At 42.3% G+C, this 24,645-nt stretch overlaps 2 protein-coding genes and 2 non-coding genes across 10 annotated transcripts; 1 reads left to right on the forward strand and 3 right to left on the reverse strand.

Moving 5' to 3' along the window:
* Positions 1 to 433: 433 nt before the first annotated feature.
* Positions 434 to 7,423, reverse strand: LOC118236144 (RNA-binding motif protein, X chromosome-like). Of its 7 annotated transcripts, XM_035434252.1 has the most exons (11): positions 7,298 to 7,423; positions 6,559 to 6,687; positions 6,058 to 6,164; positions 5,807 to 5,975; positions 5,232 to 5,357; positions 5,015 to 5,132; positions 4,791 to 4,922; positions 4,609 to 4,700; positions 1,313 to 1,452; positions 734 to 817; positions 434 to 592 (listed from the first exon to the last, which is right to left on the reverse strand). In XM_035434252.1, the coding sequence occupies exons 2-9, from the start codon at positions 6,665 to 6,667 to the stop codon at positions 1,412 to 1,414; spliced, it is 894 nt and encodes a 297-aa protein (XP_035290143.1). In that variant the 5' UTR covers positions 6,668 to 6,687; positions 7,298 to 7,423; the 3' UTR covers positions 434 to 592; positions 734 to 817; positions 1,313 to 1,411. The 7 variants fall into 7 exon arrangements, with proteins under 7 accessions (XP_035290143.1, XP_035290141.1, XP_035290140.1 ...); XM_035434250.1 differs by having other exon boundaries at positions 734 to 3,919; positions 5,232 to 5,333; XM_035434249.1 differs by having other exon boundaries at positions 734 to 3,919; positions 5,232 to 5,348.
* Positions 5,440 to 5,511, reverse strand: LOC118236805. The gene has a single exon (XR_004767088.1). It is a non-coding gene; the product is annotated as a small nucleolar RNA SNORD61 (small nucleolar RNA).
* Positions 6,244 to 6,325, reverse strand: LOC118236806. Its single transcript, XR_004767089.1, has one exon. It is a non-coding gene; the product is annotated as a small nucleolar RNA SNORD61 (small nucleolar RNA).
* A 2,134-nt stretch (positions 7,424 to 9,557) lies between the features above and the next one.
* On the forward strand, positions 9,558 to 23,746 carry LOC118235288 (transmembrane 9 superfamily member 2-like). The gene is made up of 17 exons (XM_035432484.1): positions 9,558 to 9,862; positions 10,438 to 10,505; positions 10,647 to 10,740; positions 12,413 to 12,540; positions 12,838 to 12,967; positions 13,294 to 13,421; positions 14,960 to 15,071; positions 15,190 to 15,269; positions 15,422 to 15,527; positions 16,107 to 16,239; positions 16,980 to 17,099; positions 17,245 to 17,302; positions 17,434 to 17,593; positions 18,130 to 18,281; positions 18,940 to 19,051; positions 20,009 to 20,180; positions 22,903 to 23,746. The coding sequence occupies exons 1-17, from the start codon at positions 9,725 to 9,727 to the stop codon at positions 22,968 to 22,970; spliced, it is 1,959 nt and encodes a 652-aa protein (XP_035288375.1). The 5' UTR covers positions 9,558 to 9,724; the 3' UTR covers positions 22,971 to 23,746.
* Positions 23,747 to 24,645: the final 899 nt, after the last annotated feature.

The following is a 24,645-nucleotide window of genomic DNA, read 5'->3' on the forward strand; positions in this document are numbered from 1 at the left end:
ACAACTATGCTCAAAATGCACGTTTTCACTTTGTGGACATGCCACTCATTGTGCGTCACTATGCAACGACTGGCTGTAATTCAATGTAGGCCTACGTACATCACTTGGCCAAAGTTCTCGTATTTTTTATTAAAACATTTATTTTTCTGTATTGCAAAACAAATGGCAAGCTGTTACCTTCATGAGCATGTTTCACCAGGTTAGAGAAAAATTAAATCTGCCCTAAACGGATTAAAGCGAGCCTTCGCTGTCATTATGACAGAAGGGGACAATGTGCTAATGCTGGGCCCAGAGAAACGATTGTGTACTAAGTTTCCTCTGACAGTGTTCTTTTTGTAGACATCGACTGTAGATTGCAATTACAATACACCAATCTGCACAAAAGTGATTAGGAAGACGAGCCAATATATTCAATGTTGGGCTGAAGACAAGGCACATTTTCAGCAAACTTTATTGAAACCATAGCAGGGAGTCCTCTCAACACACATGGAGTTTCAATACCACCATTTTCCACAAGGTCATTTCAGAGCTGTGCACTGCAACCCCATCCTGCAGCACTTTCCCTTCAGAGCCAAACCAACTGCAGCAGGATCTAATACAACCAATGCACAAAAAACACACCAGAGAGAGAGGTTACCCATGGTTAACTGTTCTTTCAAAATATGTTAAACATGTCAGCCATTTAAATAGCCAAACATACCAAACAGGAGAAAAGAGGTTTGGGCACACTTACCTTTCAGGCACCTTGCAAAGGCCTGACTTTCCAAGTTTCAACTTGTAGTCATAGTTTAATCTGGCAGAGGCACAGAACATTATCCTGCAAAAAGAAAACAAACATTTCAGACATTTATAGAATTAATGCAATTAACTGTAAAACACAAACCTTTATCTTGTTTCTTGAGTTGAAACGGGTCATGATCCAAGTTGGGCTTTTCCAGTTTCAACTTCCTCAGTATAGCACTTCCTCTCCATCAGCAAGATCTTCTTTCAAGAATGAGTGCACCAATTATTTTTTTAAGTTTCAACTTTTTGCAGAAATTAAGCCATTTCTTAGAGTACAGTACAAACAATTCTGAGAAATGCACCCAGGTGTTGTATGTATTTGCTTGAACCATTTGTGTTTTTGTCTGGTTTGAAATGCATGCGGACCAGGGTGGACAATTTCATGATGAGAAAACTAGGTAGTATTTTTGCTTAAAATACGGCTTGAATTGTACAACTATTGTGAACTGAAGATGCACACTAAGTTTGGGAACACCACTTGGACCTTGTATCCACTTTATACAAGAAAGTGCAAGTTGGCTTTGCTTACCATCCAATGGCAGGCAACTTGTTTGCAATCAGTCGAGTGTTGGAGATTCACTTGTGTTTCGGTGGTCAGGCTTTCTTGATGGGTCAATGCAAGCCATGGTTAAGGCTTTTGGGCGAGGGATCCCCTTCCACTGAGGTGCACTAAAAGTTTTGGGGGCAAAGTTGCAATCGCCTTTTTTCCTTCAGTGAAATCACAGGACCAACTGAATATGCACACAAAACCTTTTAATTCAAGGTCAAAGGTCATTGCATTTTGAAGTGCTGAAACATTTCTGAGACCAGAGAAATTTCATATAAATACAATACATGACAGTGGTTACTTGTCTTAAAATCCAGCTTTTATCAGGATTGTTAATAAAGACTTGATTAATCAATTAAAATGATTTCCAGGGAAGTGCAGTTAGAATGAAAATATGCTCATCATCCTTTTTCTTGAGTTAAAACTGATTACGGTCCAATTTGGGTTTTTCCTCAGTTCGTACTCCACCGGCTTGATCTCCTCTCATGAATGTAAATGTGAATTTAAATGTTCAAATAAGTAATTTCAATCCTTGACACTAAATTATGCCCAATTCTGAAGCATCCAGACGGTATAAGTATCCACTCAAACTTTTAGATCACCCACAAGGCTTCAATTATGGTGGACGATTTGACTATTATTTTGCTTAAAAACAATACTTTGAGCTTCCTGAACGTATTCAACAGATCTTACATCCAATTTAGATTAGTAAAAATACAACTTTTGTATTTTGCTTACCCATCCAAAGGTGGCTTGTTTGCAATTGGTTGAGTGTTGTAGATTAACTTTTCTGGAGATTCACTTTTGCTTGGGTCATCAGGCTCTCACTAAGTAAACGCAAGCCATGGTTAAGGCTTTCAGGTAAGGAACCGTTTCCACTACTAAGAGGTTAGGAGGAAGTCAACTCTCTTTAGTTCTTCAATGAAAACGCAGGTTCATTTGAATGGCATCTAACAAACCTTAATTCACAGTTAGAAAGTTACATTGCTGTGATTTCAAGAGTTGGAACATTTCATTGAGACTGGAGAAATTAAGGGGAAATACGATATACTGTAGTTGTTACAAGGGATTTTGTTTAACGTCCACCAACTTTGATCAGGCGTGCCGATGTAAAGTTAGTAAATTAAAAGGAATATTATTTCCGACCGGCAAATGCAACTTCAGAAGAAAAATAAACGCATCTTAAAATTGCTGCAGTAATTTACTTTTTTCCATATTAAACAGGCCATGATCCAGTTCAGCTTATCCTCAGTTTGTGCTCCATCACTATGGCTTTTCCTCTCCATCAGCTTGATCTCCTTTCATGAATCTGAACATGTGACCTTTAGGTTTCAAATTGTACAAATTAAAGCATCTTTCACATTATTTCACATCATGACCAATTCCAAAAAACTGCATCTAGATGGTATACATATTCACTTGGACATATTCAGTTATTTTTGCTTGGAAGGCTTCCCGACAGAAGTGAATTGGTGTAGAAACTTTAAAAAGATCAAATTTTTGCTTAAAAAGGCTCGAGTTGCACTGTACTGAAGATGCACAGTAAGTTTGAGAATGTCACCGATTGAACTTGTATCCCATTTAGATGAGAAATGTGCAAGTTTGCTTTGCTTACCATCCGATGACACGCAACTTGTTTGTAATTGGTTGAGATTCACTCGCATTTCGGTCATCATGCTCTTTTGGTAGGTCAATGCAAGCCATGGTCAAGCCTTTCAGGTGAGAGATCCATTTCCTCTACTGTGTTTTGGGGGGGAAATGTCAGAGTTGCCCCTTCTCTTCCATGGAAATGCAGGATCAGTTCAACAGGCATCTAACCAACCTTTTAATTCAAGGTCAAAGGTCCATGGTAACTGTGACTTTGGAACATTTCATTGAGTTTAGAAAAATTTTGAAGGCAAATAAATACAACCATACATGAAATTGGTTACTTTTTGTTGAACATCCACCAACTTTGGTCAAGATTGTTGATTAAAAACTTTATTAGTAAATGAAAAGGCATGTTATTTCCAAGGAACTGCAGCAAGTGAAACACTAGAACAAAATGACACCTAATACTTAAAACTGCTACAGTACTTGATGCAGGTGTTTAAGGGAGATATACAAAACGTTACACTTAACTTCTGAGAAACAATGACGGTTTAAGGAGAAAGGGGGCGCAACAGTGTTTTTTTTTTTTTGTCCATGGATTTCAATCCCCTTTTAGACATTCCATCTTCATCTGTGTTATGAAAATTGCTTATGCACAGTTTGTGATCCTCTCATTGGTTAAGTTTCCTCCCCTTTAGTATCTGCTGCGGGCCATTCCCCTATCGACACGACTGCCTCCACGTCCACCTCCCCGAGGTGCTCCACGGCTTGAGCTGCTGTAAGAATCTCGAGGGGGGTAGCCTCTATCAATCGGGGGGGCTGGCCCCCGCTCCTGTCTGCCCATTCGCTCACCACGGCTAGTGGAGTAAGGATCACTGCGACTGCTGGGGTAACTGTCACGGCTGCCGTACCCATCCCGGGAACTGCTGCCATAGTCGTCATAGCGACTGCTTCCGCCACTTGGGGGACCCCTTGAGGGCAGGGTGCTGCGCGAGTTACCTGCAGGGTCAATGGGTCAGGTAATTGGCAAGTTCAACACTATTAACACTGCTGTTTATCAAGGTTTTTGGATTATTCAACGTGCTCATTTCCACAGGAAAAAAATGAAGAAACACTATCGCTTTTCCGTGTGCCCATACTAGAAAAATCCCCTTTTGTCTTTTTCCTTTTTTTTTTTTGTTTCTTTCACTTTTTTTTTTTTTTTACATTTCCATTCCGATCATTTGATGAGCTCCAAAATGAACCTTAGAAATTTCACTTGCGGGGGGGGTGTGGGGGGGGGGGGGGTGTGGGGGGGGTTGTGGAAATAAAAAAAGGGGGGGGGGGGGGCATGAAAACCCCTACATTTCACTGCTTTACAGAGTTAAAAAAAAAAAAAAAAAATCAACTGTTGGAACTCGCCATGTCGGTGAATTGCTTTATTTTTCTGACTTGTTTTTAATCTGAGAATTTTCAGGATTGAAAGTGGCATTTGGGATTCCTTGAAGTGCATTTGAGACTGTAGTTACACTTGTTCTGAATGGGCAGGTTTTTGAACTTGGGTCCCACAGGCTTTTGAGTAACTGATGCATTTAACCTCATCCCAGGCTTTGAGCAACACGACTTGTTTGAAAAGGCGTCGGCTTCGCGAGAATTAGTGTAAGGTACTGTTAAAAAAAAACAAAAAATAAAACCAAGGTCTATCTTACCGTAACTGTCATAGGGGTCTCTATAGGAACCTGCGCTGGGGCGGTCAATGTAGCCCCGCGGCTCACGACTTCCACCGTAGCCGTCACGGTCGCTGATATTGGGCGGGGGGGGGAGAAAGAAATTAACTTTCTGTCTAAACCATGCAGAAAGTCCAGGAATTACTTGCTGAAGCCCACCATACCTGTAGCTGCGTGACATGGACCCATATTCGTCACGGGAACTGGAGTGTGGGTAGTCGCGGTATGGGTACTCTCGAGGGGGTGGAGCATAGTCTCTGGCGTCCCTAGAACTCATGTAGTCTCGACTGGAATAACTAGTGAGAGTAAAAAAAAACTCCATCAGTATACAAACCTTTCTGATGTAAAATGCATTGTACACAAACCCGAGACTTACAGCTCCACCCACCTGTCTTTGCTACTATAGTGGTCATCTCGTGGAGATGGGTAGTCATCTCTCCTGGACATCATGCTATCTCTTCTGGGAGGAGGTGGTCCATATGGATCTCTTTCACGGGACATGGGAGCTGCAGGAACAAATATCCAGACCATTTAATGATGCAAAAAACCAGCCACTGTACTCAAAATTCACTTTTGACATTAAATAATTATCTTCTCCCACTTACGTCTGCCCATTGGTCCTGAGGGTGCTGATCTCTTCGGTGGGGGTCCTCCATTGCGGATTGGGGGTCCTCTCTTCAAGGGAGGAGGGCCTCTGGGTGACATCCCTTTGAAAAAAGGTTCTACAATCCCTACATCATCACGGGAATCAATTCAACAGTCAAGAATGGCATCTCTACCTGCTGGGCTTTCCCCTTAAAATCTACCTCAAGTAGGCTCAGAACTTCTTAGAGGACAAACTGGCATAATCAGTTCATTTGATCAATGCCAAGCTTTCATCATTGCCTACTTTCTTGGTTCATGGGTTGTTACTCCAACCTCATGTCCACAGGCAAGTAACCAAGCATCTACTGTCATCAACCTGAACATGTCTTAGACTTCAGCAGTTTTTCAATTACATTAATCTCCTACTTAAGCATTTAGAAGACAGCTTTAAAATTAAGAAAACTACTAAAGAGCACAAGGGCAGTGATTGAATCAAATCCACAACCTCTAAGCATCAAGCCCAGCGTAACCCATTATGCTACACTACTGCTCCGTTTGTTAATCAAGCTGACGTAGTTGAGTAGTAAGAGGTTACCTCTGGGTGGTGGGCCTCTCATTCCACCTGGTGCTCCTCTGGATCCTCTAAGACCACCTCTGAGTGAGCCACGTGAACCAGGGTACATGGAAGGAGGGCCTCTTCGCCCTCCAGACTCAAACTGGGGCTTTGTTGCTTGTTCCACTTTGATTGGTTTGCCATCAAGGGACTGTGTGTCCATGAAAATATAGTTAGATTTGGAACAGTGAATTGTACACAATCGCTGAAACAAAACAGGTCCAGACATTTACCTTTCCGTGCATTTCTCTCACTGCATCCTTCGCATCAGCTGGGCTCTCAAATGTTATGAAGGCAAAGCCCCTTGATTTGTTCGTCTCTCGGTCTTTCATCAACAGCACTTAAGAGAGAAAGAGGTAGATGATTAACAAACAGTGGCCCGGCTAACAAAATTACTTTTTATTGTGAATAAAGCAGGCAAGCTCAGAACTTCTTAGAGGACATTGGTACAAGGCATTTTCACCTCATTGCTGATCAAAATGGTCCTTTTCATCACTTTGCCCGGCCATAACAAGTTGCCTTCAATTTTGATTTATGATCATTTTTGAAAAAGTGAAAGCACAATACCGTAAATGGTTTTACAACATCTTCAGTTACATTTATTTTACATTCAGTAATCGAGCCTTTTTTCCATAGCAGGTGTAGGCTAACGTACATTAAATAAAATATTACGATTTGCAGGTATTTGTTAAAAAAAAAAAAAAATTCTACCTAAAATGAAAGTTTGTCGTTACCTTCAACAATTCTCCCGTACTTCCCGAAATACTGTTCAAGGGCTTTCTCGTTTGTTTCGGTGTTCAGGCCACCAATGAAGAGTTTCCCTGGCCGGTCTGCCTCTGCCATGATTTCGTCTGTATAAACTTCTAAAGACAAGGAGAAAGAAACGCGTCACTCATGTAGTAGCGCGTTCAAAAGCATTTCATGTCTTAGCTAGTGCAAGCTAATAAACAATAGCCAACGCAAGCAGGCTACAAAGTCGTTATTCAAATATTTTAAGCAAAAGCAAAAACGTGGAGGCCTCGATATACCGTCAGCAATCTAGTTAGTTACATGGCAAAATGGTGGACTAGACACGGTACTGTCGAGATGGGAAACGCATCGTGACGCACATTCAAGTTTGCAAGGAAACTAGGCTGAATTGTTCTACGCGTTTTGCTAATACGTGTTGAATTAAATGACCACAATTCGATTGCCCGTGCTTCTTCAGCAACCACTGTAATTGCTTCGTTTGCTAACTTGACTGAACTGCGCTCAAACACTTGACGGCCCCGCATACGGCTTCCTAACGTTAGCTAGCTAGCTCGTCACACAGCATGCTAGCTGAGGAGAAACAATTATAGCTTCGATTGTTCACATATCAACTTGTTAGCTACGCAATCTAGTCAACAGAATATACATCCAAAAACTGCGGTTGCGAATAAAATGTGTGGTTATCCATGGACTAAATAATTAGCAAAATAGCAAATCACTTACCTACAACACCACTCGACACTAACGCCAAGCCACAAAGCGACCGAGCACAAGGGTAGTTCGTTCAAAGGCAAGGGAAGAACGACGGTGCCGACGGGAAATGAAGTCCACAATTCCGAGAGTACGTCTGCTTTGGAAGTCTGACGTAACGCAGAGCAAACCTTTTACCCATATATGGATTTCCGCATCAAAGGAGAAAATGAACAGGGGTGTCACAGCATATATTGAAAAGCAGGCATTTACTTGAACAGCCTTTTTTATGGATCTAATTTTACTATCAATCAATCAAATTTTATTTGTATAGCGTATTTTACAGCAGTTGTCACAATATGCTTTACAGACAACCCTGGCCTAAACCCCCACAGGAGCAAGCCTAAGGCAACAGTGGCAAGGAAAAACTCCCTGTGGCAGATGGAAAGAAACCTTGGAAGGAACGAGGCTCAAGGGGGAAACCCATCCTCCTCTGGTCGGCTCAGGGTGCCGACTGGTGACCAACATGTCAGTCAGTTTTATAAGGTTTATGATGTGGCTCAGATGATGGGTGGGGCCGGGTGGCGGTGATGGGTAACAGCAGGTGGTGACATATGTGGGCAGGGTGGAGGCAATGACGAAAGAGGGGCTGGACCGCAGAGGTGGGGGAACCAGACGACTCTTGAAGCACTCGAGGGTTGGGGCAAGAGCCCCGCCGGCAGCGTGGGGAAGAGGGTAGAAACAGCAATTAGGGAATTTGCAATATAGCAGACAGTGGGTAAAGTGGCAGTAGTATGTATTGGGGGGACCCCACCAGGAGTAGTATATGGCTGCATAGCTACTAGGACAGGGATGGAGAGCCCACTAGTAAGTACAGAAGACATTTGAAGGGCACATGCCATGACAAGAAGTTTTTATCTCTGAAATATCTTGCTTTTTGCCTTCCTAGCATCACCATTGGAGGAGGTAATTTTGTCATCCTTTGGGGTGACATAGAAACAAAAATTTGTTTTTAAATCAAAAGACAGTCCGTTGTGGAAAACATGCGGTGTATGCAATGTCAATATACTGTACAGTATGCAATTTGCTTTTCATTGGGACATTTTTTTCATGGGATTGTAATTATTATTTCTTCCCTTAATTTTATGTCCAGGAATCATGACAAGATGTCTTGTCCTACAACACACTTTTAAGTTTTTAAATGTTTAGGTTTGCCCATTGTTTATGGTACTAAAAAATGTTTTGATTAAATCATGTTTCAGCATCAAGTCCCCCTTCTCTATTGTTTGCGTCCTTTAGTGTGAAGTCGTAAAACATAAAAATAAAATACATTAAAATAATCAATTTTCCTTTGGTAAAATCTTAAAAGTAAACATATATTTCAAAAACAGTATTATCTTATTGTACAAATGAATTCATTGATGTATTACTTTTTAAATTGAAATGATTGCAGTTATAACTTAAAATTTACTGAAAAATACCTAATCAGCAACACTTTCTTCAAAATGCTTGTAAACCCTGTTTAAAGATAAATACTTAAAGAGATGGAATGGGGAGTTTCTGAAATATGAAGAGTCAGCATTTATATGGAAATGACTTTTATGGTTTTCATTTCTTCATAAATTTTCATGTCACACTGGAGGACAAATTTCAGGTAGAGTTGTGATTAAAAGTAGATAAAAATAGCTGTAACTGGAAAAAACGAAAAAGCCATATACATTTTTCATAAGTTTAAACTGTTAATCATCCAACTCTATGACTTTAATGAGGAAAAATAACAACAACAGAAAAACCCTAGAACCACCCCATACATAAACTATCCATATGCAGGCAAACATAAATATGCAGCACAGAACTGTGCCTTTATTTTATTATGCAATCAAGCAACACTTCCGAAAAATATGCTTTATTGAGTAAAACTTTTGATATTGAAAGCAAAACATATTTGTGAACCAATTATTTTATTTGTAAGCGGTTACATTTATTTGTGAACCAGCTACATTTATTTGTGGATCGCACTTATTTGTGGATCATCTGCATTTATTTGTGGATCAGCTGCATTTATTTGTGGATAAGCTACGTATGTTTGTTAACCAATTATTTGGTTAAAAATTAGATATTTCAGAATCTAATTTTATTTGTGGAATGTTCATGGCATTTATTTATGTTTGAGACAATAATACCCCTTCAATAATATGAAGTGAGGAATGAAAAGTTATTGGACACACCCCTAATAGCTTGTGAGCTAAGGCAGAAGTACGTCTTTCATCTCATACGTCACCTTTACCCCAAACTGGAGTACAGGTAATGTTACTGTAGTGTGTCCTTTCCTTTCTCACTGAGGACCGTAGTGGGTAAAGTAAGTTAACTGGGTCGCAAGCGGCGGAACTAAGAAAGTATTTGAAGGGGAGGATTCAAATCATAAAAGATACCTAGCAAATGAAGTAATATTTTTAAACAATGATGAAAGCACAGACAGCTCCTGTTTTTATATTTACGTGGACATTAGTAATATTTCACTGTTGCTACTGTTTCTACCTTCCGGGTTTGGCTCCTGTAAGTTTTTGTGAAGAAGGGAAAAACAGCGCCGACTGCCAGGTATTAACATTAATATTTATCTGAAATTGGTTGCATCTCCTTTTGTTCCGTGCCTGTTTTTACCTTTCTCGCTTCCACACACCCAACCTGGCTTGCTGACTAGCACCACGTTAGCTCACTAACATTATCGCTGGTAGTAGTTCACCGGTTTGCTAAGGTGAGCATGATATAATATAGCAATTGGTAAGGACTTTCCAGTGGCCGAGGCGGCTGCCTCCTGTTACTGTGTTAATTTGCAGTCTATATTGCAAACTTAACATGTTTAATTTATCATATATTTTAGCTTTACGCTTATGACATGTCAATTACTTGGTTAGCGAGCAACTAGAACTAGATGGACGGGAATTCTCGCTAGAAAACCAGATGAGACAGGAAAGTAATAATACGGGCTACAAGTATTGTATAGTCACATAACTTGGCTTGGTTGCAGTGTAACTTTATGTAGTTAAGTTTAATTTAATAGCAACCCCAGGTGAATACGTATTATTTGTGCAAACAATGATTGAAATTGTGTTTCTGCATGCATTGGACTTGGATGATTAATGTACCACTTTTGTCTCTGCTTTCTATTGCAGTCTACCATTCAACTGTTTGTGAATCGCCTGGACTCTGTGGAGTCCATTCTCCCTTATGAATATGATGCGTGAGTATATCCATTACATTAGTGTATGTACATTCTCACAGCTGCATTTAAGTATATTCATAGACCTAATTAGCTGCAAATATTAATAAAGACTGAAATATCCATTCACAACTAAGGCTGATTATCTATTTCTCTGGACAGCTTTGATTTTTGCCAAGATGATCAGGAGCAAAGGCCATCTGAAAACCTTGGCCAGGTGTTGTTCGGAGAGAGAATTGAGTCATCCCCTTATAAGGTAATGTAATAGCACTTGGACATTTATTATTTTTTGGTTGTTCTTCTCCCATCACACTCAGGAGGAGTTAGTAGTCATTTCACTGGAAGGTTACAGGTGTCCTGCTTCTTTTTCCAAGTATGCTCTTTAGCCAAAGTAATCACATCTGTTGCCTGAGAGACCCCCTCATATGGCCGAAATGAAGGTTTGAATCATATGTATGCGGTTGCTTTCTTCAGAAAATATTTAGTTAAGGTGAGGCTTTGGGGTTGCTATGCCAGTAATGCTGGCTTGACTGGTTTTTCTATTCTTCAAGAAGGTAGCAATGCTGATCTGGTTCTTTTATGTCAAGTTTTTGTTGACGCCTTTTTAATATTTGTCTCTTTTCTTGCTGATGTATCTCATTGTATTGGATTCCAGTGGATAACTAATACTCATATTCCACTGAAGAGCTGGATTCATATTGACCAAATTACTGTTGCTCGATAGATAAAAGTACTGGTTCTACAACTCTTACAAGTGAGCTGTTGTGAGATGTGGCACAGCAACTGCACCAATCAAGCAAGTTTTGACTTCAGGTCCTACTAGTGCGGTGTTGCTTCAGTCCTACAATGGAAAAAGTAATTGAGCAAGTAGATGAATGGGGAGTTGCTGGTGGTTGGTCAATATCAGGTTATTCTTTTGGTCTTATTAAACCAGAGCTCACAGACATTGAGGGAAAAGACTTCCTCGTTCTGAGAGTATGACTATGACTATGAATTTAATGGTGTAAAACAGCACCCCCCCCCCCACTGGAGTGTTTTTTTTCCCCTTCCTGTATTTCCTGTTGCTATAAAGCATCTTTGTGACAGTATCTATAGAAGCACTACCAAATATCATTGAATTGAATGTTGTAACCAAGATTTTTTTTAATGTAACCAGTCTACCTAGATAGACATTAAACATTAAATTAATTGTTTCAGTAACCACTCAGATGGATATTCACATGCATTTCTTTCACTGAATTTACAATAGGACATGCAAGCCTTTAGAATTTAAAAAATAAACAGACCATTTACAATATGTGGTTGAGAAACTTGCTTTACAGGCTAGGCTGTGGTATGCGGCAACTCTACATTGAATTAATTGTTATTCATCATTTCAATAGACCATGCCTTGGTGAAAGTGTACTGAAATCTAGATTTGTGGGCACTGCCAAGCTCATTCCTGAACATGATTTGCTGTTGAAAAAAAACTATTTCAATTAAATGATCTTTTGGTGTCTTTCAGAATGTGTATGAGAAAAGTATGTCTGTCATTGTTGCACGTGTTTTCCTTGGGTTAATTGAAGATGTGCTACAGAAACACAATTTTAAATTTTATGGAATTCTCATCTGGAGGGAGGAGGGCAACAGCAGAATAAATTTTGTATCTGTGCCAATAAAATGCAATGCCAACTTACTACTATGGCCTGCATGTGAACTGTGGATTTACGATGCAAATCGAAGATAAGTCCATATTCCAGATGTACTGCAGGGTGACATTCTGTATATTTTTATGGATTTTGATCGCTTTGAAGATTCTCCTTTTCTTCAAATGTTCAGCATTGCCATGAGTATTTTTTCTTTTCTGCTTTGTTTTACAGTATACACTAGTGTTTGCTCTTTCTTGCATGAAACATGTTTAAAAAGGACTATTTGCTTTTCTTTTCCAGTTTTCTTTCATGAAAGCGCAGACCTGTCAGAAGGTGTGCAGCAGGACCTATGATCCGAGCAAGAAAGAAGAAAGGAAGAAGCTGAATTTCCTTAAGAAAGGGATGCAGCTGAACTACCAGCATCACTGGTCAGTAAAACAAAAGGACAGACCTCTTTGAAACATAATATTGCAAGTGCTAGCAGCAATGCCTCTGGCAAACATGACTTTTGTCAGTCGTGGAAAACCATAACCAGTTTCCAATTGTTTTGTAGAGCTACAGTAGTTTTTCTTGGCTAGTTTTTTCCCCTCTTGCTTTAGCAAAAATAAAACGTTTTTGCTAATTTATTCTTTACTACTCTTTTTAGCCAAGTTATTTTTTGTAATGTCTTTTTGTTCCTAGTTTCACCAATGCACTTTTTGTCATATGCTACTCTTCTATTTCAGGATTGTTGACAACATGCCTGTGACTTGGTGCTATGAAGTGGAAGATGGGCTAAAATACTGCAATCCAGGGTTTCCTATTGGCTGCCTCGTGACTGAAAGCGGTCAGCCGAAAGATGCCTGCGTTATCAACGTAAGCGCTCTGACTGGATTGCATAAGAAACTTGGTGGTGCAGCCTAATTCTCTAAGGCTTCTTATGAGACAGGTACAGCATATGGGAAAAAAAAAAAATGGACTTGCAATCTTAGACTAGTATCTTGGAAGAGAAATCATAATCTTGACAAGATAACTCACCAGTTCTCTGCTGTCCCAGCTTTGGCTTGGGAATGTGTGACGTGTAGTGTGTGACAGTGTGTGTGTGACACCGGAGAAGCTGGGCAGTGGCTAAATGTTTGACTTGAAAAGAATGCTGCGTGGGTCGTGCGTAACTTGCGTGACTGGCTGGTCTATTTCTGCAGTCGCACTTCAACAAGCCAAACACGTTCTACATCTTCAACCACGTGGACATCACCTTGACATACCACAGCGGAGAGGGGGAGGGCTGGACCGGGGCTCGCCTGGTGGGAGCCACTCTGGAGCCCAGGAGGTACTGTGGAGAAGCGTTGCTCCTGTGAACTTAACCGTCAAAGTTTAGCAGAGGAAATATTCCATGTTGTTTAGTACTTCACCCAGCACGTTCAGTCTTTGTCTGGCTAGTAGCTACCTTGCGTGGTGGAGAAGCGTGAACTGAGAATTAGCCATTGGCTGGTTTTGTTCCCCAATGAGGGTGCAGTCTTTTCTAAGAGAAAACTGTGCGGCTTAGAAGAAAAAGTTAGAGCAACTAAACTGATTTGGACATATTGAGGGTTTTTAGCACCCCCAGTTAACAAAGGGCCAATTGCCGGGGCGCAAGGTAAAGACCCGAGGGGGGCACGTTTTGGAACCTGGGCCCTGAGGTTCATTGGGACCTGCAAAACGGGTACAGGTGTCAATGGGGCTCATTCCGCTTCGTGGGTGGTGAGCCGAACCGATCTGTGCACGGTTGCCAGACTAATTTCAGAATCCCGAGCCAAGGCAGCGTCATCCGTCTGCCAAAGAAGCCACAACCATGGTGTAATGTGGCCGGTGTAAAAAACCTAGCGCCCACAACGACGGTGTTCCGCAACAATGCTTATTTTGGAAAAGGCCACGAAAAAACACTGTCGTCTGCCAGCTGGCTTCTTTCAAAAATCGAGTCGCCCGAGGAAACGCACATTTACAAATATGATTAATTTTGTAATGTACTTTGTGTCCGTTTCTCCATTTTTGATGCAAAATGAGCTTTTTTTTGTTAAGTTGGCATGATTGTGGAGAAGAGTCCAACATGCCAGCAGGCTCTTCCATTCCTCAGTTTAGTGTGAAATCGAGGACAGTCGAGCCAGTTTGGCTGATAAGCCAGAGCCATCAGCTCCCAACACTGTCTGCTAGACCGTGGAGCTACGTCAAGTTCCCTCTTTCATCAGCAAGGCCACCTCCCCTGGCGCCACAGTTTGATGTTTACATTAGGATTGCCAGCCTTCATGCTTTTTTAAGGGGGGTAGACCCATTAAATGAGTATTGTTTTGGTATTAATATACACTGTTTGTCTTTGAATGTATGAACTCCCGCAAAGTTCATGTGTTTTGGGCAGCAGTGTAACATAGAATTGGATCTGTAACTCTGAGGTTGTTGTTTCAATTCCCTTGGGGGGTGGGGGAGGCTTACCATTGGACCCTTTAGTATGGGACTTAACCTGAAGGGGGGAGGGGGTGTTGCCATTGGACCCTTTAGTAAGGGACTTAACCTGAAGTAGGTTTGTAAATTAATCTGGATTATCCATCCATCCATCCATCCATCCATCCATTATCTATACCTGCTTATCCTGGTCAGAGTCTTATCTGGATTAGTGTCTGTCAAATGTCAAGATATCTAATGTCTATCTTTGGCCCACTGGGGCAATAACAACAATGCAAGCATCTGTTGGACCGACATGCAAAATTGGCTAGCTGTTCACTTAATCTAGCTAATGATTAAATAATGTTTCATTAAACCAGATTTTATGGTTCCTGTTTTCAACAGTTGATGTTAGACAAGTGTGTAACTCTGCTTTTTGTCTTTTTTTTGTAGTTACAATCATGGTGCTAAAATGAAATGCAATGGTGAACCCATGGGCATACCATCAAAATCGGAAAAGCCAGAAAAGATCCAGCTAACTTACTCCTACTCCGTCAAATTTGTGGTCAGTATCCCTTGCCTCTGAAAATGTTTATGGTCTTTTCATGGCCTATGTATGTTTTGCAGCTATGGGCCTGTTGCCTGGTTACAATGTATTCAGCGAACCTCTTTACTGTTTGTAGGAGAACAATGACATCAAATGGGCATCGAGATGGGATTATATTTTGATTTCCATGCCTCACACCAACATCCAGTGGTTTAGGTATGTCTCCAGCCTATGGTGTGACTCAGTCTGTCTGTCTCCATCTGAGCACAGACAGGAATTGTGCTGAGGCCAGAGTGCACAGTTTCTTTTAGCGATAACAGCGCTTTGTTTGTCATTCGGTTCCTTGGTTTTGTCTCCGCCTTCCGCAGCATTATGAACTCCCTGGTCATCGTGCTCTTCCTGTCTGGCATGGTGGCCATGATTCTGCTGAGGACACTGCACAAGGACATCTCCAGATACAACCAGACAGACCAGGTGAACGTTCACGTCTAGCCAATACAGAGGCAGGCAAAATGTATTACTGGAAATCCATCACAATAATTAGACATCTATCGCAGATAGGAACACATTCTGAATGTGGAACGCTGTAAGCTTTGGTTGCCCTGAATGGGTTTATTTGGGAGGAAAGCATGTCATTTTTTTAGAAGTGTCTTGTGTTTTCTTTTGCACATTTATTCTAATGTCAGAATATTCGTATGCATATGATTATTCACTTTGAATACCTTCAATAGTTAAATGTTTCGCACACAATTTGTGATTGAGAAATTTCAGTGGATTGTCTGAATGGTTTCATTTGAGACCATTTGTCTGGTAATGTTTTATGAGGCTGGCTGAGCATCTTGGAACTTGAACCTAGTTTTGCCAAGTGTCCAGTTTTGAATGATACCTTAGACAAGCTGCTTATTGATCCACATACAAAACCAAAACACGATTGACTGGCTGGACCTGCAGCATCACGGTGCATCGCTGTCTGTCAGATTGTTGAACGGCATTTGTTTTTGGAGTCATGTGACTGAGTGTCTCATTGGTTGCGTGCTGTGCTGTGACTCACAGGAAGAGGCCCAGGAGGAGTCTGGGTGGAAGCAGGTGCACGGCGACGTGTTCAGAGCCCCCAGGAAAGGAATGCTACTCTCTGTATTCCTGGGGCAGGGAACTCAGATCTTCATCATGACCTTCATGACTCTCTGTGAGTGTTGCGCATGCACAATTGCGCACACGTAGACACTCTTGCGTGAAGCACATGCACACTTACGTACACCTGGCCAAGCTAGCATAATATGAAGTCTGACCAATCACCCCTCTGTTAATGTTAAATTTGCTCACTTATGGGGAGAAGGTAAAGCATCTCCCTCTGTTGTGCAGATACGGCAAAATAAGATAGTTGAAACAAGCTTCATGCTGTGTTATCTACTACTCTTAATCTGCATCACATTATTACAGATATGTAAAGGTATGTCTTTGACAGAAACAAAACAGGTTGCTGAGTTCTATTAAGGAAATGAAGTTGCAAATTGAGAAGTGTCCACATTATTATTTGAGGATTTTTAAATGAATCCTTTGAGGTTCAGCTCGCTTCATGAATGGACAAAACGGACACTTGGCTGGCTGTCTGTTGTTGCCTTCATGTCTGTGTCTCAGTGTTACTGCAGCATGCTAACTGTAGCTGCCTGTCCCACAGTTCTGGCGTGTCTGTGTCTCAGTGTTTCTGCAGCGTGCTAACTGTAGCTGTCTGTCCCACAGTTCTGGCGTGTCTGTGTCTCAGTGTTACTGCAGCGTGCTAACTGTAGCTGTCTGTCCCACAGTTCTGGCGTGTCTGTGTCTCAGTGTTACTGCAGCGTACTAACTGTAGCTGTCTGTCCCACAGTTCTGGCGTGTCTGTGTCTCAGTGTTTCTGCAGCGTGCTAACTGTAGCTGTCTGTCCCACAGTTCTGGCATGTCTTGGCTTCCTGTCTCCCGCCAATAGAGGCGCCCTGATGACGTGCGCGGTGGTCCTGTGGGTGTTGCTAGGCACCCCGGCGGGCTACGTGTCCGCCCGGATGTACAAGAGTGAGTGTGCCTGCTTCTGCGCCCTGTGTACTGTGGTCCCGTGGCCCTCATCTGCTTTTACAGTGAGGATTACCGTTGGATTTGGATTTCATTTACTTACGGTCCGACTCGCTTTGACTGGACGTGCCTGTGTTTGTGTTGCCAGCGTTTGGAGGTGAGAAGTGGAAGACCAATGTGCTGCTGACAGCTCTGCTGTGCCCGGGGTAAGTCACTGCCCCCCCCCCCCCCCTCCCCCACCCAGTCGCCGTAGCCTTGTTTCCATCGCTGCCCCGCCCCTGGGGCGTGGCCGCTGCAGAGTGTGACGGCGTCCCTCCCCCCCTCTCTCTCCCGGCAGCATAGTGTTCACGGACTTCTTCCTGATGAACCTGATCCTGTGGGTGGAGGGCTCGTCGGCGGCGGTCCCCTTCGGCACCCTGGTGGCCGTCCTGGCGCTGTGGTTCGGCATCTCGGTGCCGCTCACCTTCCTCGGGGCGTACTTCGGCTTTAAGAATGAGGTGGGTGCCCGACGGGGAACTCCAGCGCTCCTGGCGGGAGAGATGAACTGTGATGCTTCACTGGTGTCAGTCGGAAAGCACGCGATTCAGTTCCAGCTTTGCTTTTTCCTCCATGCGTCTAACTGTTTCTCGCCTTCTGCATGTGTGTGTGTGTGTATGTGTGTATGTTGTATGTGTGTGTGCGTGCGTGCATGCATGTGTGTGTGCGTGTGTGTGTGTGTGTGTGTGTGCGCGTTTGTATATGCGTGTGTGTGTGTTGTATGTGTGTACGTGTGTACATGTGTGCGTGTGTGTGTATGTGTCTTGTATGTGTGTATGTTTGTGTGTGTGGGTGTATGTGTGTGTGTGCCTGTGTATGTGTGTTGTATGTGTGTATGTTTGTGTGTGTGGGTGTATGTGTGTATGTTGTATGTATGTGTGTGTGCGTGTGTGTGTTGAATGTGTGTATGTTTGTGTGTGTGGGTGTATGTGTGTATGTTGTATGTTGTATGTGTGTGTGTGTGTGCGTGTGTGTGTTGTATGTGTGTGTGTTTTAGCCAGTTGAGAGTCCCGTGAGGACGAACCAGATCCCACGTCAGATCCCACAGCAGCAGTTCTTCACTAAGGCCATTCCCGGGATCATCATGGGCGGAGTCCTTCCCTTCGGCTGCATCTTCATCCAGCTCTTCTTCATCCTCAACAGCATCTGGTGGGCATTTACCTTCATCACAAAACATGAAGAATATTTATCAAATATAATCAATGTGCACTATTCACTTACCTGGAGTTCTTTGCAAGACAAATAAATTCTTCAGGTGAACATGTATGCCACACCTCTTGTCATTGATTTAGACAAAGGTGTAGCTATCTAAGGCTTATTGTTTGCCTTCTTAACACCATTGTTCTGCATCTCTGGTTCACTCCCTGATGAACGCCATGTAGCCAAAATGCTTTGGAGTATTTTATTGTTTCTATTTTTAACCTGCCAATGTAATGAAGGCATTTTACTTCATATGGGCAGAGGGTCTTAGTTCCTGTTTTGCCTTTTCTATTTATCAGATATATTTGGAAAAATATCTGAAAACTAGTCATGTAGGGCGCATTTATTATTAAGGTGGGATTTATTTCCTCCAAAAATATATTGCCTCATTTTCATAAACAATGAAAATACATCATGTCACAAAAGACAAAAGACAATAATTGACGTGATGGCAATAATTCATTGTTCTTTCACATTTTGACACTGTTTAGAATGTTTCAGCAGTCTTCCTGCTCGTCGCGTTCTGTCATCGAATTTCGATTTCAAAGGGCCGAGTGTGAATGATTTGAGGCTGCGAGTGTCAACCAGCCACTCTCCCCGCCTGCAGGTCTCACCAGATGTACTACATGTTTGGCTTCTTGTTTCTGGTCTTCATCATCCTCATCATCACCTGCTCCGAAGCCACCGTCTTGCTGTGCTACTTTCACCTGTGTGCAGAGGTGAGACAGAACTGCACCGTGCTGCATGTGACTGCGCATGTGCACGGCAGTCCAGCTGATTACAGTAGACACGCTAAACTACAGACATCTTATTGTGTGCAGCTCCTAAACTTGCTTTAAAAGAAAAAAGGTTCAGTCGTTGTCTGCAATGCAGATAATACAAATACCCACAGCACGATACATGTAGATATAGTGCTTGACAAATCACACTTCTTGACATGGGCAAGTAGAACCCCACTCGTCTATTGTATCGTAGGAACATAGCATCGGCATTTGTAATCTCTGAAACTTGTTATCTTCGTAATTTTTAAACCAATCCTCGGTCTGTCCTCAGTCAGCCGAGCAATTCGGCCTGTTAGCATCTTTTAGGCCTTATTTTGAAAGAGAGTGCATAGCCATTCGCCTCTTTACTTTGAGCTCCTATAGTTCATTGCAGAGTCTTTGTCTAGGACAGTGATCTTCATTCCTGGTACTGGCAGGCCACAGGGTCTCCTGGTTTTTGTTTTGGCCTTAATATCAGCAACCAGTTCAGACCCAAGAAGCCAGGTGAGGTGAGTTAACTGTGTAATTAACTGCTTTAGTTCATTAAGTGCTGAGTAACTACAAAAACCAGCAGACACTGCAGCTCACCAGGACCTGGAATGAAGCTCACTGGCCTATGATGTCTATGAATTGTTGGTGAAATGCTAGATGGGAATTGTATTGTGAACCCGGATTTAAAGATGAAGCTATCATCAGTTACAGATTACTACTACAGTCAACCCAACAAACAACATACAGTATAAACTGAACTAATCAGGATTGATTTTTGCTCTGAAAATAAAGGGAGCAGTGACGAATGTAAAAGTAAATAAAGGTCAGGCCGTTCATTGGTTGCTCTGTAAGCTGTGGTGTAAGGGCATTGGAAGTATCTGTGCCGTGTTCAAAGTCTCTCTCTTGGTTCCTGGTGTCCTGCAGGACTATCACTGGTGGTGGCGCTCCTTCCTCACCAGCGGCTTCACCGCGGTCTACCTCTTCATCTACGCCGTCCATTACTTCGTCTCCAAGCTGCAGATCGTGGGGATAGCCAGCACCATCCTCTACTTCGGCTACACCCTCATCATGGTGCTCATATTCTTCCTCTTCACCGGTGAGTAGGAACAGGCTCCTGGTCGGCAATGTGAATACTGTGACACGTTTTAAGCACCCGTGCTTTAATCTCATTGGTTGGTTGTCCTGTTGTCCAGTCCTCTTGTCCTCTTGGTTGTCCAGTCACAGACAACTATTGTATTTAAAGAATTTGTGCAATCACTTTATCTTTCCATTAAGGGGTTTGCTGGTTTTAATAAATAAAATCTATTAAAATCTGTTTAAAATAAATTAAAATCTATTTTAAATCTCAGCTGAATATAATAGGCTCAGTATTCGTTTTCCTTTATGGATGACTCACATAGTGATGAATTTGATTGCACTGTTGCTGTATAAATGTTCACATCATGGCTGTACATGTATGAATACGTGCTCTGTCTGCTTCCTGGTGTATAATGTTCTTCTCAGCCATGTCTTTACGCCACAGGGAGTCCTCCAATAGCCAATCAGATTTCTCCTTTTGACAATGCATATCAAAATAACGCCGGTTCAGTAGCAATGGTGTCATAATTGCGACGATCTGTAACCGTTTAAAGCCTGTCTGCTTCATGGCAGGGTTTCCAGTTTGCACGTAAAGTATCAAGTGTGTCAGAGAGTCCTCTGTCACGTCAATGTAGACGCACAAACACAAAGAACGTGTGTACTGTGTGACCTGTGTCTGGATGAGAGCCTTTAACACTGTATAACTAAACCTCTGTGTAACTAAACCTGTTCCTGGAGGTTTACTGTCCTGTAGGTTTTCATTCCAACTCTTAACAAAGCACACCTCATTCAACAGCTAGAGATTTAATTGAGCTGATAATTAGTATAATCTGGTGTGTCAAATTAGGGTTGACATGAAAATCTACAGGACGGAATCTCCAGGAACTGGATTGGTTACCACTGCTTTAACATTTAACTCTTCATTTTATGATTATTGTGCACTTGTGAAGGCTCTGAGCATGGGCGGACACACACACACACACACACACACACTCACACGCGCATACTCACGCTCACACTCACACACACAAACACAAACACACACTCACACACACAAACACAAACACACACACACTCGCACTCACACAACACACCAACACTCACGCTCACACTCACACACACAAACACAAACACACACACACTCGCACTCACACACACACACACACACACACACACACACACACACACACAAATACACACAGACACACACTTTCAGAATCAGGAGACTGTTTGCCTTTTGTACGCTGACTTCACCATTGTAGTGTATAAGATGATTAGCACAGTGGCTGAATACTTAGAGTAACGTCCTTGCGTTCTGCTGCTGGTGGGGTGCCTACCCTGACTGTGACCCCCAGTAGACGGGACGCTACAGGAATGGGGCATCTGCTGTGCAATCTCCACTGTGGATTTGTTTTCTCTGTGGAGTTTCTTAGTTTCCTGCAGTTTCCTCTTTGCTTGCTGTAAACCACAGCATCCGTCTCCTGCTTCTGTCGACTTACACGAAAAGCAGTGACCTCAGCCTCTGGTCTGATTAAAGCAGAGTCCTGCCTGCAGGAGTCATAGATTCTCCACGGTGGAAGGGAGTGAAAATGTATTTTGCAATAGACACTGGAACTAAAGATGTTCACATGACATGACACAGACATGAACTGAAGTAGCTATTACTGGATGGATTTTTTAAACAGAATGCTAATGAGAGGTTCCCTGGAAAGGGCTCTGCATTGCTACGCATTGCACAAGGCCTAATTCCCTCCACCTGAGGCTAAGGAGCGGTTTCTTTTCGAAAGATCTTGTGCCGAAACACGAGTGCAGTTAGCCAGGGGCTGATGAAAGCTCATTTTGCTCCGTCGAGCCCCCTGGGAGCCTCCGTCCTCCGCCTCTCAGTCCTAAACAACGCATTCTTGTCGTTTATTTCATCGCTCCTGACTTTCTCTTCCTCCCTCTCTTTGGTGGAGGCGCGGCCTGTTTCACGTGCGGGTTAAACTCCGCCTCGCGCTTTCCCCAGAGGACACGGGATTCAGAGCTCGCGTCTGGGGTCAAGCCTTCGTCGAAACGGCTTCGGGAAAATACCTTCGCTTAAAACAAGAGGGGTTCTGTAGGAACAAAGACGGAAAGCAAGCGTGCGCGATCACGTCTGGAGGAAAGCGTCCGTCTTTTCAGGTGGCTGAGCTGCAGCATCTCGGCCACCTCGCTGAGTGATGGATTTTCAGTACTGCAGAAAGCATAACAACTGCTCACGCCAGCCACCAGTGGCTAGGGCTCTGTTGGTGCCTTTTTCCACTTATATTGGGAGCTAACTGTCCTGCAGCCGCGTTCATGTCTTATTTTTATTCATTTGTCACATTCTATGGAAACAGTGAATAATTATGTAGCATAGATGCATATGTATAACCCATCCAGGGAAGCAACTTCCTGCTTATTAAATTCCATTCTAAGATTTCTGACGTGCCATTAGCCGGAGCTATCTGACAGGTTGCCGTGATTTAAATAGATCTATACCCGGAATGACTAATGGCACAGGAATCCTGGAAGGAGATGTGTGACCTAGTTAATATTCTGTATCTAAAATTACGGTCGGGAGTAGGGAGGTATATTGGGCGCGAGTACAGATGTAAAAATCAAATGTCTGTCGGCTCGTCATTCGTAAACGAGCCCTATGTCAGCATCAGTGTGCTGTGAATCTCAAACCCTGGCTTTTCCGCACCCCCTCACTTCCTCTTCCTGTGCTTCTTCCTCTTCAGGTACCATCGGCTTCTTCACCTGCTTCTTGTTCGTGCACAAAATCTACAGCGTGCTCAAGGTGGACTAAAGGCTGGAGTCTCTTTGCTGGGGCGTGTTTGCGGGCAACACAAACGGATGAAGGGGAGATTTACACTACATCAGCAGGCCTGGAAGGGATGACAGAACGGACCATCCAGGCCTTTCAAACCAGCGAAGGCTCGGAAGCCATATTCTGTGAGACCGAAGAGCAAACGTATTATTTTATAGTGCCATTACTAATCGGTTTGGTGCCAAAACAGGCTACGATATCCAAAGATGCTGTGTCTTCCAGTGCTTCGTCCAATGGGGAGAGTTTTATTCCTACTGCTAGGTACTTTTTTTTTTATTTGGGAGGTGAACTCATGACAGGCTAACTATTGTGAAAAATATATTTATATGTCAGGTTGAAATGGATTTAATATATGTATATTCTAGCAGTGAAAGAGCTGATGATTGTACTGATGATATTGAGTTTGTATTGAACACTGTCTGACCACTACTTTTTCTTTATATTCTTAAGAAAGTCCTGTTTGTTTACTTTTTTAAAAATAACTTGAATATGCAGACACTGAATTCAATGAATGTCTGCTTCTGGAATTGTGTGAAAAAAAATCTACAGATATTTCATTTGTATCTATTTTTTGTTTCTAATTTTTATATCTTTCTTTTGGGGTAGAGGAGATGGGAGGTAAGAAGAATCTTGCACATAATGGGTTGAATTTTATTAAACCATACCAGTGCCATCATATCAAATTAGTTGTAATATTCTTATTTTATTGAACTAATTTATTTTGTTCTTATAAATTAAACAGTTGGTTATGGGTATCATCCTCAACTTTCTCACTTATTTCCCTATAAAAGTATTTCAGTTATACAATCTATTCCATTCACACTCTCATGTTCCAAGGTTAGAAACCAGAAATGTTACAGCAGTCCTAAGCTATCATCTGCTGCTATCAATTTTATAAAATGTGTGCAGCTTTTTAGCTAATCTTAATGTGTCACTTAACACTTTTCTTCACTAGGCCTCTGGGCATTTAGAAGGGAAAAAATTCAAGAAAATATTTTCTGCATTTATATTCAAGCTGCATAAATATGTATATCTAAAAATACAGAATAAAATCTGTTTCATGGGTAGTATATAACATTGCTACAGTATTTGCTTAGCAGATTTTATATACACAGATACACAGCCTGTTGCCTTAGTCAGGTGCTGACATCACAAGTTGAAAATGTGTAGGACAGCGAGAGGGAGAGAACGGAAACCAAGAACCAACCAAGTTAGACGCACCAGCAGCGAGAAACACCGGCACCAGATTCGGTACTGTTCACCATAGAGCAGGCATACAGAGATGCTGCTAAAGAAATCCTTTCTTCTCCTGGACTCAGAAATGCACAGGAGGCCTTGGGGTATGTCTGCACTGTCACCAGGCCTCTTGCGTATGTGTCCTTGGGCACCACGTCTCTCCCTCAGGAGATACACTCTGTTGTTAATGAATTAGCAGTGCCAATGCCCTAGAGGGGATAGATTACCTCCACGCCTGGATTACTGTGTGTTCCAGTGATACTGTCAGCTCTCCTAAGTGACCAGACAAAAGAGAAGGACAAAGGGGAGCTATAAACAAATAACAATGGATAATACAGGGATGCTTATGTTACAATCAGTTCCATGTGAGTCTGTAATGCTCCTAGCAGAAGGTTCATTTTTTGTGCTCGGTCAGTCA

The sequence above is a fragment of the Anguilla anguilla genome, chromosome 9, assembly GCF_013347855.1.
Source record: "Anguilla anguilla isolate fAngAng1 chromosome 9, fAngAng1.pri, whole genome shotgun sequence".
Lineage (NCBI taxonomy): Eukaryota > Metazoa > Chordata > Actinopteri > Anguilliformes > Anguillidae > Anguilla > Anguilla anguilla.

What these genes read in the sequence shown, in the direction of transcription:
- LOC118236144 (XM_035434247.1), bottom strand. Translation starts at nt 6,667, where the DNA reads ATGGCAGAGGCAGACCGGCCAGGGAAACTCTTCATTGGTGGCCTGAAC. An exon ending in CACTATAGTAGCAAAGACAG is followed by an intron (nt 4,923 to 5,014) that starts GTGGGTGGAGCT and finishes TACTCTCACTAG; the next exon opens with TTATTCCAGTCGAGACTACA. An exon ending in AGACCCCTATGACAGTTACG is followed by an intron (nt 3,920 to 4,608) that starts GTAAGATAGACC and finishes TTGACCCTGCAG; the next exon opens with GTAACTCGCGCAGCACCCTG.
- LOC118235288 (XM_035432484.1), top strand. Translation starts at nt 9,725, where the DNA reads ATGATGAAAGCACAGACAGCTCCTGTTTTTATATTTACGTGGACATTA. An exon ending in GCCACTCTGGAGCCCAGGAG is followed by an intron (nt 13,422 to 14,959) that starts GTACTGTGGAGA and finishes TTTTTTTTGTAG; the next exon opens with TTACAATCATGGTGCTAAAA. An exon ending in TTCATCCTCAACAGCATCTG is followed by an intron (nt 18,282 to 18,939) that starts GTGGGCATTTAC and finishes CCCCGCCTGCAG; the next exon opens with GTCTCACCAGATGTACTACA.